This window comes from Apteryx mantelli, chromosome 1, assembly GCF_036417845.1.
Source record: "Apteryx mantelli isolate bAptMan1 chromosome 1, bAptMan1.hap1, whole genome shotgun sequence".
Taxonomy (NCBI): Eukaryota; Metazoa; Chordata; class Aves; order Apterygiformes; family Apterygidae; genus Apteryx; species Apteryx mantelli.
The window spans coordinates 134,384,487-134,400,109 of NC_089978.1; the positions used below are offsets into that span (position 1 = coordinate 134,384,487).

The following is a 15,623-nucleotide window of genomic DNA, read 5'->3' on the forward strand; positions in this document are numbered from 1 at the left end:
GTCAGCTCATCCAGGGTTGGGAGGGTGCCCTTGGAAAGATGACAGCAAGGAGCAGGCTGGCAATACTAGAACAGTTTGCTTGACTGCACCCCTCCTTTCTGCCTGATCTGAGGAGCGCTTGGGAAACAGGACAGGCAGAGCAGGCAGCAGGGATTGCTCTGGCCACTGTACTCCGAACTCAGTCAGGGAGTGGGTTGTGAGCAGAGACAGAGAGCATTCATGATGTACTGGACCTCCTCATCTGCAATAAACTCAATGTGCTCCTGAAGCACTGGGCTTGTGGCACATTCATCAGCTACCTGACTGTGTGTGCAGGAAGCCTAGCAGTTTGTCAAGGCAGCAGGCCCCAGCGTATAGCCCTCTGCAGCAGCAGGCAGACAACATGCCTTGCTTCCTGCCACAAGACCAGACATCCGTTTTGTAGATGACTGCAAATATTTTCATGGGGCATCTGATAGCAGGAGGGCTTTCTCAACCAGGACAGAATGAAAAGGATCTGCAGCTGACTGCAATGATTGTTTGACCTTCAGCAATTCATCCCATAGGACTTGGCAGACTTAGCCTCAGCTAGGTGGAGAGAAAGAACATCAGCCTAGAAAATGCTTGGTATGCTTTTTCATACCTTTTTTGAATCTGCAAGTGGTGGGATGAAGATGACATTCCCTAGCTGGAAAGAGGCAATGTATTTCCTTTTTCTGTTGGGCACTGAAGAAGCAAAAGCCACAGTCCATCTGCCTTGGAGAGGGAGAAGAAAGCTTGAGGAGTTTTCCACACTTTGACTTTTGGCAATGCTCTATCACCCACTAGTCCTGGTTCTGATGAAAGTTCTGATTGTTTTGGTGTCAAAAGGCTTGTCAGTAAAAGGTACAGTCAGATGTTAAAACAATGTGCTCACAAGCGATAGAATACATTATACGCTGACTACAACAGTTTGATGTAAACCCAGTTGCTTTCCAGAGGAATGTCCCAAAGTGTTTTCTGACTAACAGTGTCAGCAGCAGTTGGACATTTCATGTTGTCAAATCTTGAGGAAGGTGTTGAAATCCCCACTCAACAGTAGAGATATAGCAGTCAAGTTTGTCCAAAATGGGAGTTTCTGACTTTGGACTGAGTCACTTTGACCCTGTGAATATGAAATATACATTTTTTCATATGAAAGTCCATATCTTCCTACAAGACATTCAGTATGATTCCACATTTCCTGGTAGAAAACTGTTCACCTAGAAATGTTTTGATCTGTAGCCAAAGATCCCTAGCACAAAGATGCCCTTGCCAATAAAAATGAACTTTTTCCAAGCCAGGACCAAAAAATAGTTTAGAATGAACCCATCACAGAGGAGTACAGCGTATACTCAGCTGTTCTGAATGTGTTGACTGCTGAGGCACAAGAATGATCTGAGCTTTGGTTTTCTTCTCCTACTGACTGCTGCTTCTGGACTTTCATTTGAGCAAGAATGTGTGAGATATTTCCGAATGCCTGGGGGACATACAGCATGCATAACTATTAAGCCTGTGGGCTAGAAGAACCCCTGTGATCATCATGTCTGAGCTGTGTGGCAGAAGTTGTAGTGTCTCCCTACAGTAGCTCCTCATTGGCCTAGGTAGAAGTTAAATCTGTTGAGGTATTTTTAGTGCATAACAAGTAATCCTCATAAAAAAGATTCTCAGCACTTGAAAACTCTTGATGACTTACTCCATAAGTTACTTGTCCTAAGTATTAGCATTGTATGCCTAGCTTCTAATTTGAATTTGACTAACTTCAGCTTTTTACTAATAGCTTTTATTCCTATTCCCACTGGACTGAACAGCCATTTATTATCATTTTTTTGTCCCCCCATAGCCATTTTCATATGCCATAATTAAGTTAGCTCTTAATTTGGCAGGCCTGTAGATGTGCTTCAGGGGAAACACACTGAGCACAGAGAAGCTACAATATTTCTCATCCCAACAGGATGCAGGCTTCAAAGCCATAGAATAGTTAAGCCTGGAATGACTGAACCTTTTAAACCTTCAAGATTTGTTATGGAGAAATATCTTGATTTCAGATGATTCCCTGGAAGTCATCTTCATTTAGGATATGAACAAAGTCTTTCTTGTGGCCTTGTTTCATTTTTAGCAAGGATAAGTTCAACCCAAAAAGTAAAAAGCAGTCAATGGAAGGGAGGGGAGGGACCCACACCAAAAGTTTATCATAGTTCTTTGCATAAGAGAAAGACTTGTTTCTTGCTGTAGCTTCCTCATGCTTCCTCATTTCCCACTTGCCTATCCCAGTCTCTCCCACAGTGTGTTCTGCTCACTGAGGCCTGATTATAAGTTTTACAGGGTCTCCTGTGACCAAAGTCATGCCATAGGCAGATTTATAAGCCACTTCTCGTGTGTGACAGAATTAGGCATCTGAAAGAATCCATGACACTTGTTTGAAAAAGGCTGAGGATAGTCCCGTGTATTCATCAGTGGGAAGGTGTGGCTGAAATCACACTGGTGCCTGACTTGTTCTTTCAAAGTTAGGATGTGCCCTGGGCAGGTCTTTGAGTGGGGGCAGCCTCGGGTGCATATGGAGAGGTTGATTTGACAAAGCAGAACTACTGTGGGCTCTGATGTGTAGCTGGGATCACTTTTCATATCTTTCTTTTGCAGTTCTCAGAGATGGGCTCTCCGTAGTGCTTTGGTTATGAAGAACCAAGGACAACTGAATTGTTGGTTTGCAATGGAGAAGATAGAGAGAGAAATACCAGCACTGTGGCTCTCACCCTGTTGCTTAGCTCCCTGCAGACATGTGTCACAAATCTTCCCTGTGTTGTATTAGGGAAAGAAAAAGCTTACTTGACTTTACTAGATCCACTTGCTTTCTTACATCATCTTTTTGCATCCTATAACCTCCTGGTGAAAAGAGGAACAATGACTTTATATAGCTGCTGCTTGATTCTTTTGGTATTTGCCTGGAACACTGCTGCCTATGGACCAAACCAGCGGGCACAGAAAAAGGGAGACATTATTCTTGGAGGATTGTTCCCCATTCATTTTGGAGTGGCTGCTAAAGACCAGGATCTAAAATCAAGACCAGAATCAGTGGAGTGTATAAGGTAAGCCATAAAAAAAGAAAATAAAAAGTCTTGGAGGAGGAGTCTCAACCTTTCTCAACTAGTGGTGACAGGCTATATTAGTAAATAATGGTCTGTGATCTGATGCTTGTAGAGAACTGAGTTCTGCAAGGTAATGGGAAAGCATGGTGTAAATAATAGAAAAAAACAGGTGTGTAAAGACAGAAAGTGTATGTGTTAAAGACTATGGTAAGTAATATGTGGACAGTGAAAGAGGGCAATCCATATATTCCCCAAAGCTGCCAAAACACAAATACACTGATCTATCTTGTCCTCCACAGTGGATATTTGAATAGTATCCTAAAATAATCTTTCCTAGAAGAAGGAAGGAAAATAACCAGTAGTGCCTTTACATCCATTTTACTACAGTCAATGCATAGAAAAATAGCTTGGAAATCAGGTATTAGGTTCTTTTTCAATTCTGCCTCTCATCTTCTAAGCACTTGCAAACTGTTTAGTTGCCAAAACAAGTGAAGAGGTGAGAGTTGGGCAGCTCACTGCTTTTGAAAAATCCTGCTAAACACACAGCTGTCCCTTTAGGACCTTTACGAAGGCTTGAACTCCCTACTCAGACTTTCCTCATCCAAAGTCCTCTTCTGTGTAAACAGTGCATATAGATTTTGTCTACATCTTTGGCACTTAGGCCTGAAGGGAGAGGGAGTAATACACATGAAAATACCTTCTCTTATTACTGAAGTGTGGCCATTTCTATGATGAAACATGAGGGATTTTTAACCTTACAATCCTGCACATAATACACATAACAATTTAGAAATGGGAAGTGTGACAGAAGTTGATTACAAATGAAATGTCACACAGACAAAATATATGCAATTGGTGTGGAATTTTGTCATCACCATGCATGGGAAAGCATTTCACTGTCACAAGACCTCTTCTGTAATTGTATAGGAAAGAATAATGTCTAGTTATTTTGACCTCTGGTCCTAGAGTGGGGATCTAGTTCAGTTTTGTTGAAGATGGCGATGAAGAATTGCTGACATTATTCCTGCTGCACTTACAGATTCCAGGTGTGGTTTCCCACTGAGATATTGAACAGGACATGTCCATCTAAGTTATGAGATCATACCCAGATGCTCTCATAGGAAGCACCCAGAAAGAAGTGTAATTAAACAGATGTTCTTCTGGTTTCTTCTGTGCATGCACATGAATGTCATGAATGAAATGTATGTGCAATGTCTACTTTGTGGAGTAAGAAGTTCTGTCAGAATTTCAGCTTGTTTAAGTATTTTCTCTCTCCTGGAAGCAGTATTTTAAAAGTGGAAGGTTGAAAAGCAATGGATATTTTCAGCTCTCGTTGTCTTCTTCATTTGCTCCATGAGGTAGGCAGGACAAGGCCGATATCTGTAAACTGAAAGTAGCATTCATTTCTCTCAGTGCTGGGTCGGTCTCAGTAACAGTTTTGACAGGAACACATTATGAGAATGGATCACAGAAGAATGAAGCAGTCTGTTCCCCCAGGAGTACTGCTAGTGTGTGATTGCCCAAAAGCTTTGTTATAATGAGGTAGCACTGCCAATGTTGGGAAAATCCTGAGCAGCCAGACAGACTGTCTTATGGACCCATTGGGAGCTCCTTGTGGGTGGCATTTGATCTGCCAAAAGGCATCTTCCACCTTAAGTTTGCTGGAATAGGATCTGTATTCCCCTTACCCTTGCACCAAGGAGTGGCAGACAGAAAGGAGTTGACTAAAGAGGCACTTAGGCCACTTTGCCTGACTCCTTCAAAGAACTGGATAAATCATGAGTTGATAGCACAGTGCAAATATAGAGAGAATATTTAATGAAATGCAGAAATTTAGCTCCAGAGTTAGTCGTAATTATAACAGAAACAAGGGGATGATTTGACCAGAGGTAGCTGGAAGCAGTTTCTTTGCACGTGTCTTCACCAGAAAATGCCAATTTCCAGGAAAGGTTCAATTCAGAAGAGGTTGGGTTAGAAAGACTTCTTGAATCTGGTCATCAGATTTTAATAATGAAGACAATTAATCTATGGGACAGTTTATGGGCTGCGGTGAATTCCTTGTTATTGGAACGTTTTAAATTGAGAGCAGATATTTCTCCTCACAGGGATTCTCTATTTCAAGCAGGACTTAATTCAGATAAGTCCTGTTGCCTGACTTACACAGAGGTCTCATTAGACAAAAATGGTGGTCCCTTTTAGTTTTGAATTCTCTGATTTTGCAGTAGGCTGGAGCAGGGTTGTGCATGCTGACTCTAAGAGCCCAATATGTTCACCAAGTCATGAGCTAAGACTTTAGCTAGTGTCTTTCATATCATAATTGAGTTTCCTCATTTCTGGGCAGTTGGCTAGCCTGGAATGGGTCTAATCATATTTTCTGCAAAAAATTGATAGGTTTCAGTTTCTTTCCAAAGTAGAGTCTTCCCAATCTTGTAGTGTCAAAAACTTTTGTAAGATGAGAAATCCACTAAAGGAACATAAGAATGGCTGTACCTGGTCAAACCAAAGGTCCTCTAGCTTAATATCCTGTCTCCAACAGAGGTCAAAAGCAAATGCCTGGCTAACAGTACTGCAGGGAAAGCATGTGGCAATACTTTCACAAAAGCTGCTAGTGTATACCAATTTGCAGCTCAGGGATTGCTAAATGAGGGGTGACATCTTTAGTATTTAATTATCCTGCAATGGATTTCTCTTCTATGAATTAATCCGATCCGTTGTTGAACTCTTGTAAGCTTTTAGCATCCACAACTTTCAGCAGAACACAGTTCCCCAGCTTAGTCACACGCACCTTGTTTGCTTTGAACCCTCTGTGACTAACTTCACTTGGAGCCCTCCTTGCTCCTAAGAAAGCAAACAAGCCTTCACTGTTCACATTGCCCTTGCTGCTTGAGATGTGACCAGTCTCTGCTGTATCCCCCTCAGTTATTCCTTTCTCCTGCTTGATGAGTCCTAATGTGCTTGCTTGTTCCTGGGGCAAAATCTGTTCTATACCTTGTTGCCTTTCTTTGAGCCTTCTCCAGTGCTGCTATATCTTTCTAAAGCTGTGGCTAATCAGTTGTATATCTGCCCCCTTTTTAGACAGCTGTGTACAGTTTTTAAACTCTGTATTAAAGAGGTGTCTCATATCACACAGAAAAATTAGATCCAGGTCTGTTTAGGAGTATGTGGGCACCCTCTCTCTTTCCTCGTCCTCTCCACCATTAGGCAGCAATAGTAACACGTCATCAGACAGTATGACAGGCTCCTGGCTTTGAGCCCAAGCAAAGACCTATGGGTCCCACTGAAGCTCTAGGGATGGGTTGCCCCTGTCTCTTCTGCACCTCAATGTCAAACAATATAAGAAATGTGGCTTCCCTTTCTGTTCAACTCAGTCTGTGCTGTTTGAACATTTTCTAGACATTTAGCTGTTTTCAGTTTCATCCCTATACTTTTAAACAGGGCTTCTCAAAATGGGTAGGACAGTTGTCCCTCCGCTCTTTCAGTTTGCACACTCTTTATATTCTTGTGGTACTGCATCTTTCTCCCCAGTTCAGCATGTATACTGACCTAAATCTACTGTGCGTACCTCACACAGGCTTATTTGGAAAACTGTATACTCAGCAGTGAAAGGAAAAAAGAACAGTAACAATTTCTTCACAGTTCTTTTTGTGCTGGTTCTACTGGAAATGTGTCTTCACACTTTAAGCACTGAATTGTAGAGTCCAAAGTGAAAATTTGCTCCTGATTTTGCCACCTCAAATGTAAGATAGGAATATGGAAAGTGACAGGAATTTTGTTTCCTGTATTTTAGAAATATTTACATAGTTTATTACTTAAGCAACCAAGTATCCTGTGTTTGATATAAACACATCTTCTGTCTTTGTATTCCTCAGGTGCTGTGACAGCAATTTTCCCAATAACATTTGCTGTCACATATCTGATGTATACAATGGAGACAGAGACTGAGCACAGCACACACTATCCATGACCCCTGTTCTCTGCCAGCACCCACAGAAGCTTATTCATAACTTAATTTCTCTGTCCTTTTTCAATTTCAGGTAGATTCATTATATCATTACTAGTAGTAGTAGTAGTATTGTTAGTAGTATTGTTAGTATTATAGCACAGATGGGCAGTACCCATGGCTTCCTCTAATGAGTAATGTTTGCAATGAGAATATATACCTAGTGTGTTGAGATACAGTGTTGCCAATATGGTGTCACTGTGTCACAATTGTTTACGCATATTCCCTGAATTCTGATTAGCAGTCCAGTCAAGGTTCCACATTGTGGCACAGAGCTTTCAAATTATGTGGTAAAACATCATTCTCACATCATAATGCACAGTTTCACAGAGCATAGCTCCAGGACATTTTAGCTCACTGAGTCAGTGTGTCTATCTGAGAGGTGAAGGAATTTTAATTCTACTCCTAAACACTCTGTCTTGTGGATATATTTGCTAATCCAGCTAGAGAACCAAATGAGTATTGTGCTGTTTAGAACTTCCCTTCTAAAACCAAATTATTTCCTTTTCCTCTTTCTGAGTCTTTTTTTTTTTTTTGGGGGGGGGGTGGTCTACACAGCTCCCCTTACCTATAGCCCTAACTTTTGAGAATGGTAAGCAACTCACTGTACCCTTCTGACTGGGGGAATCCTACAATTGACTAAAGTTCTCACCTTTGCATGTCTTAGTAATAGCAGTGCTAGTAAGTGCTAGTAGCAATTATACATTATTAATGTACTGGAAATTTAGAGAGGACAGAGAAATTAGTATGTAAATACAGCCACTGGAGAAAGGAGTACTGGTGTGATCTGAGATGCATGCAGCCTTTGTCACCATTTTTGAGTTAAAGTACGTATCAGCTACAGGAGGGTAAGTGAAAGCTGTGTTTAGAACTTTTACATTACTTTGTCCTTCTTTTCCATCATATTCTATTAGTTTTAGTTTGGTGGCTTGCAAGTTTTGATAAATGAAGGTCAATATGCAACATGAAGCTGTGAGTTGCTCCTTTATAGAGACGAACAGATCCCCATATCCCTGCTGGATCCAGATAGTATGAGCTGTTCAAAGCAAACCAAATAAACAAACAAACAATATTTCAGGATTTCAGGTTTCTCTTCAGGGTTTCTTGCAGAGTAAGTAGGCTCTGCAGCCCTTGAGTCTTTCTGACAGTCCCTCATACAGCTGATGGCTTTGGCTGCATCTTACAGATGGGGAAACTTAGAGAACAGCCTGAGCAGGGTCAGGAGCAGCTGTTTCCTAACCCAGCCTGTGCTGTAAGTGCCAGTCTGGCCAAAGTTCCAGCTGTGTGGTGGTGATGTGGGGAGGGAAGCTGGAGGTGTTGGCCTCACAGGGAAAGGAAAAGGGGCTGGGGTGAAACACGTTCCCAAACACACACACTTTTCAGATTTCATAACCTCATGGGCCACACAGCCTGTGTGTGGCTGTGTTCAGGCACCAGAAGGGCAGCCTCATTGCTAGTGCGGGCTTTCACAGGTCGTGGAGCTCCGGGGAGCTCAAACCATATAAGTGACTTTATGTTCCTTAATTTATTTACCCTTACTTTGCCCCATTAATTGAGACATTTTAGCCTTCCTGAACATCCCTGGAAGGACACATTTAGACCAAATGGAAAAAACCCTCTTTGAATCAGTGAGATCTTGTGAGTTTACTAGCTGACAAACTGGGCTGCAAAGATAATCCATCCCCTGGGGATGGAACAATTCAGATGAGAATTTGTGGAAGAGTAATTTCTGATTTCTCTTTGCCTGTTTTTGCTCCTGCCTGGGACTAGAAAGAAGCTCAAGTGAAATGGATTGCATGCTCCAGGCCTGAGGGACAGGTGGGAGAATGGACATGAGAGAGGGGAAACAGTTAAAGAATGAGCGTGAATTGAAATTCCTACCTACACCTTTGGGCACTGAATTATTTACATTAAACTCTCATTTAGAGCTTACAAGCCACTTTTCATAGCACCACATCTTAGAAATGTTAAAATACAAGACCATGCCAATGGAGCTGTAAAAATAATCTGTCAGAAAATAAGTTTTGGAAGCTCCTTTTCTTCACCTATTTTCAGTGACTATTTAAAGACACTGGACACTGGAAGTCTAATGAAAAGTTTTCTTTTGTTACTAAATCCTTTGGATGTTGCTGTTTCTTCATGGAAATTCCCGGTGAAATTTCTGCATGGCTGATAGAACATTACAGTGACCAGTCACATCAGTTACAGCAGCAGCACAAGGTCACCTGGATCTGTGCAGCATGCTGCCAGTTTCAAGCACCAAGCCAAGAGAAATCTATCTGTAGCCCTTTGCTGGAGTTGTAACCACACAAGTCCCACTTACAGGGTTTGAAGGAATTGTTAATCTTGCTTCAGTTAAACCAGTTTAGCAGAGCTCTCTTCTCTGACTATATCAGTGTTAGCACTGGTATTGGTATCAGATATAATGCTATATCAGTGTTATCAAAATGAGACCTTGTTTGAAGTTCTGTCAGGGGTCACAGTATTAGAGAAGACAGAGCCAGGTGTGTTTGTGTCTAACCCGTCTGATCATCTTCTGGTGAACTGCTGGTGCTGATACCAGCAGAGGTGCAACTGAGGAGAACTGCACATCCCCTGTCCATACTAGTTTGGCTGGAGGTAAATTATCAAAAGCATTTCAAAGACATTTTGGAGTCTAGCTCCCAGACAACACCTCCTGCCCTCCTTTCCCTTCCAAAATAAAACCAATCCAAACTTCAGTAGGTAGGCCAAATGCTGTAAATAAAAGTTCATCAATAACATATGTCATAAAGGAAAATAAAAGCAGTTATGTATCATGGGCCTTACCCTGCATCTGCTGAATTAAATGGCAAACACATTCTTTGAAGGCAAGGGGAAAATAGTCCAGTTTCACTGATTCTGAAGATACCACCTGAAATCATGCTGCATTTTTAAAATCTAAATTAATTTGCTGTCAAACAGCCATAAAACACAATCTAACTTCTGTGTCATACTCCACATGTGTAATTTAATGTGAGCTGGCTTATTTTTTGTTTACACAGACTGAAATGTATGAGGTTTTTCACATGGTACGTTTGAACTTCCCAGCTTTTCAGCAATCTCCCCTTGAAATATATAAAATCTGTTAATGTTTTTTTCCTTTACACTGGGAGCCTGAACATAGTTCCTTGCTTCAAATTCTGTTTTCATTTTAATTGAAAATATCTGTGAATACATTTAGCTTTTTAAAAAGAAGTATCATAAAACCCTTCCTTGTTGCCCTTCTGATATTCCTGGAGTGCATTACTGACCACGTGAGGCAGCTTGGTTGGCCCAGTACATTTTTTTTCTTTACAGAACGTTCACTGCCTCATTCCCTCTGAGACTTGCATTTTTATTTCAGAGCTCTTCCATTGCATCTCACTCCTCAATGGTTTGGAACTAGAGCAAAAAAAAAAATTAATGACCAAGTTACTTCTAAATGTAATGCACAATCTCATGTTCTAGAAGATGTCCATGTTCTAGAGAGTGACCTTAAAAAAAACTAGCTGTCCATTTGGTCATAAATTATAAATAAGGATTTTTATTGGCCTCAAACTTATGACTTAAAGCTGCTGAAGAGCTTTGTATGAAACCATGTTGTCTGTTCTTTGAGGCGCAACCTCAGAGCAGAACCTCTTTTGAAAGTTGGCCAAAGATCTCTGGAAGAGGTGAAGTGAAGTTGAATAAATGACACTTTTAACACTTAAAGGTAAATCTTAGGTGTGATACCTTTAGAACTTCTGATCCCTGATAAACCAGATAAAATTCCTAGAATGGAAGTAATGTGGTTAAGTTCATTCAATGTTGAATAAGTCAGATGTAGCTAATATCAATTTTGGAAGCAGTTCATTTTATCCAGTAATTAAAAAATGTTTGGGTCATATATCTCAGAGATTGAAAGTTCATGATTGGATATAGCTTACTTAAGAAACCTTCACCTTGGTAACTGAAGTATATCTCAAAACATTTCAAAATGGCACTCATCTGAAACCTGAAATTTACCATTTTATAACGAATCCATTCTTGGATTAGCTGTTTCCCAAGGCTATTCCACAGTTCAGGGTCCCATCAGTTTTTCAAATGAATCTCAAGCATAACAGCTTTGGCACCTTCCCATTTTCAGCCATGGCTCAACTCAAAACTCTGCAAACTCACTGCTCCCCTGACAGGTAATGCATCGTAAGGAAGGGCAGGTATCAGTTCATGAAAGATTCTGCTATCCCAGCTGAATTATCCCAAAACATGGCAGCTTCACAGGCACACAGCTGGTTGCTTTTGCAGCTTTACAGGAGAAAACACAGTGTAAAACTTAGGAATGGCACATGGCAAAGCTACTTTCTGCTGCTTTCCATAAAAAAAGCTTCTTTCTCCCTTGGATTAATAGTCACTCACCCCCACATCAACTTCTTTGATCACCTCAACAACTTTGATCAACAGTTCATTTAGAGCATGTGATGCTCTAAACACAGACTCCCAGGTCCTGCAGCCCATTCCTGACACTGCTCCCTAACCCTGGGTTAGCTCCAGCCACAGCTTCTGAGCTCGTGTCTAAAACAAATGGATGACAGCACTATAATAAAGAGAAAAGTTATTCTCTGATGAAAACACTGAAGTACCAAATTAACAAGTTAACAAGTTATGCTAGGATTTAAATTTACAGTATTTATCTATTCTGGGGTAAAACCAGGTTGACTGTGCCCTCTTTTCCAGTGCGAGATGTGTGATGTGACGCCCAGTGTTACAGATGCCTGAATTTTCCTGAATGGGGCTAGCAGGCACCTGCGTATCCAGAGGCAGCCAGTGCTGAGTGTCTCAGCTCACACTGCCTGCCTAACGCCTCTAGCAATTTACACACCGAGTATCCTTGAACCTAAGTCCCTGACAGCTTCCTACTGAGCACAGGGCTTAGCAGACACTGCCATCTGCATTCAGAAATGTGTCAGAGGAGCACAGAAGAAAATCTGGTAGGGATAGTTTTGTGTTAAAGCCCTTGCTCAGGAATCACAAGATCCAGGTTTAATGTCCTGACTAGAAGGGACAGGCCAAAACCACCGCTCCAGGTGTGATCTCTCTCAACTTTCCCAGACTTTAGGGGACTTAGAAAAATTCATCTCATCCCCACAACCACTGATCTGAGCTCCCAAACCTGAAGAGTTGAAAACTAGAACAAAACCTTGCAGCATATGCATGTCTCTTCTGTAACCGCTGAAGAAAAAGGAAACCTTTCTGAATTCACTAGGATACAAGACTAAGCTAAGCAATATAAGTTGCCTTTGCCTTTTGTATCTGGAATCTTTCATTCTCTCTTTGTCTTGGTCCTGGTCCCCTCTCCTCTGTTTGATGCCTTCTCACTCTTTATTATTTTTTTCTCACTCCCAGGTATAATTTCCGAGGCTTCCGCTGGCTACAGGCTATGATCTTTGCCATAGAAGAAATAAACAGTAGCCCAACTCTCCTTCCCAACATGACCTTGGGATACAGGATATTTGACACTTGCAATACAGTCTCTAAAGCCCTAGAGGCGACCCTGAGTTTTGTAGCCCAGAACAAGATAGACTCCTTGAACCTGGACGAATTCTGCAACTGCTCCGAACATATCCCTTCCACTATTGCAGTCGTGGGTGCAACCGGCTCCGGGATCTCTACTGCTGTGGCCAATCTGCTGGGACTCTTCTACATACCTCAGGTATGCATTCGCTTGTCTTGTTTAGCTTACAAAGTGGCTTGCCTCTCTGCTCTGCAGCACTAGCCAGGCATTCAGTACAGGGGGGGATATTGCTGTTTGGAGGGGATCTTTAAGTATGTTTTCAAAACTGTGATAGGGAGCTGGGCTGCTGCCTTACACGATCCTTCTCTGTTTCAAACCAAAGGAAGTTTAGAAATGCAGAGGTCCTAACTGTACTAATGGACTCAGAGGCAACACAGCGATGTGGAGCACTATTTTTTAAAGCAGGATGACAGTTTATGTGACAAAATGCAGTTTATTTCCCTCTAGACTTAGTGAGTCAAATCAAACCGAATACTTGCTGGTGAGAAATACAAGACTTAAGTCTCACATTCTCCAGATTTGCATTTGGCAAATGCAGTGGCTGTGCCAAGTTCTCTATCCCATGCTCTGCCAATGTGTCCTGCCTGCACACCAGAAGGGCTCCAGGGGAGTTCAGCCTCTACGGCTTGTTCAGTCTTTGCCACTTAAAATAGACTCTCAAGGAGAGAAACAATAAAAATTGTGTGTATATGTGTGGGTGTGGGGGTAGGGGTGGTTCTTATGGTATAAATATCTGTCTTGCTAGAAATTTGTGATCCCCAAACACAAAGGTTACCAGGCAGACAAGTAACAACATTCAGCCAACAATAACGTAGTCTAGGGGGAAGGTAGTCTCTAAAGCAGTTTTGTTTAGGAATGCTGGTAATTTAGATAAGTCATTGGCCATTGTCAGCCATGACAGGTTAGTCCTGATGTGCCTTCACTGTGGTCACTGTCTAGTCATGTCTCCCTCCCACAGAGCTCAGAACGGCAGAGCTCAATTGTTGCCAACAACTCTTACATCCCTCAGTATCTTGCTTTATTCAAGTAGGTGATCTATGAAGTTATTGCTTCTGCTGATCAGGTGCTTCACAGCTGACCTGCCTTTCTTTTGCCCTAGGGCCTCCAAAACAACATTTATGAGAGAATTTGGATATGCCCCTCCTTGTCCTTGTGTCATTTGTGTGGCAGGGCATTTGTGCCAGCTGCTGTGTCTCAGCATCCTTCTTGCTGCCTGCTGACTCCACTGGGGCTGGTGCAGACATCCACAGTCCCATCCTTTTATTTGATAGACTTGTTGCTCTGCCGAGACCCTAACCTGAGTATGAGGCTGGCACTTTATAGCTTAATGTTATTGCTCTTGTCTTGAGATTTCCTTATTGAAGAGAACTTTTGAAAAGCAATGCTTGGCCTTATCCACTTACACATTGTCTTGTATAGTCTAATATTTCCAATTCCTCTTCTAAAATCAACACAGTTGCCAAAGCTTATAAGAGGCCTTGTGACAATATTCTGTCACACTGTACTCTCAGTCTATCCTGAGAGTATATGTCTTTATTTCAATCAGAGCTCCAGTTCCCATCTGTACCACAAATGAAGAGGGAATGATTCTTGCCTGATAGGCAATAATATTTCTCACCTATTTAATGCAGTCTGACTCCCTTGCTCATATAAGAAATCTGAAGAGGTGGACATTCAGTCTCAGTGCAAGCGAAGAATGGTTTGAGCTATGACCAATATATGCTATCTAAGCATTGCCCATAGTAGCATTGGAAGGTGGGAATGTAATAAGCACTGTGATGGCATTTTAAGGCATACTGTTAATTTGCACATCACACTGCCAGGTGAACAGGGGCTGCTCAGAAAGGTTGGTGAGTTGAACTGAGAAGAATAGATCGTTGCAGCTCTCAGAATTTTCCTTTGAGGAGGGAATGGTGTTTATGTTACAAGGAAGTATTCTTATCTAGCGGTTACAGAAACAGATAGGTGTCGGGAGGTTCAGTTCTCAACGTGGAACAAATTTTTAGCCAGATGGTTAAAGTTTGACAGCTGAGAGCAGGCTTTTAAAATGGGAGTTGTCGGGCAGCATTAGAATATGCATTATCTCTGCCATTTATAGCAAGGCCATTAGCAAAAATCCATGCTTAATAGACCCTACATTTCAGTATAAGTTGGAGATATATTTTATAATTAATGTAAGGCTCATTACTCATTCCGTTGACATAGAAACTGAAAATGTTATGACTTCTGTTCTATTTTTATTTCTCAATATGTTATCTCAGTGTATCCTATAAAATTCCAAGTAGTTAAGAAGGAGGGAAATCATTAAAAATAGGCTTTTGCACCTTTAAAAAGTATGCTAGGACAGCTTCTGAAGCTCCAAAAGGAATGGGCACTGCTAAGATCGAAATGGGGAAGCCACTGTAACCTGCACTAAAGTGACACTCCCTTGGTGCATCCAGGCCTGGCTCTTGTACACCTAAGATACACAAAAAGGAAATTCAGATGTCAGGTCCCTTATAGGATGTGCAGTAGTGTAGGTGGTAGGAGATGAGAGCAGCACAGGCCCAGGAGCCTGTCCAGGGAAGGGTGTAGCTCTGTGAAAGGAGGGACTTGCTCCTGTGATGCTTGGAACTGCATTAGGAGAGCTCCTTTTTTTCATCCTTCTAGCAGAAGAGCTCAAGTCTTAAGCATTAAATGGCAGAGATTAAGGAGGAGAGAAGGTTTTGTGTAGATTTCCACTCTGTGCAAAATGAACTGTTTAGAGATCTTTTCAAAGTGAGAGGGAGTCCTAAGGACTTCAGATACCAATCTCAAAATGCAAAGATACCTGAGTTTTAAAACTTCTTCAGAACTCAACTATTCCGTTTTGGATTTTACTGTTTTCTTCCTACTTCTGGAAAATCCAAACTATATCCTGAGAACATATGGCACTTGTTCTGATTAGGAAAAATAAAATATTTCTTGGTAGCTAAATCCCATTTTAACTGCAAGACAGTGGTTCATGGCG

The 15,623-nt window shown here is 41.6% G+C and overlaps 1 protein-coding gene across 1 annotated transcript in view; it reads left to right on the forward strand.

The window, feature by feature from the left end:
- Positions 1–2,898: 2,898 nt before the first annotated feature.
- Positions 2,899–15,623, forward strand: part of CASR (calcium sensing receptor) — a 41,566-nt gene continuing 28,841 nt past the window's right edge. Inside the window, exons 1-2 of the mRNA XM_013958015.2 lie at positions 2,899–3,083; positions 12,466–12,772. Of these exons, the coding sequence (XP_013813469.1) occupies positions 2,899–3,083; positions 12,466–12,772 (492 nt within the window). The remainder of the gene's footprint in view (positions 3,084–12,465; positions 12,773–15,623) is intronic.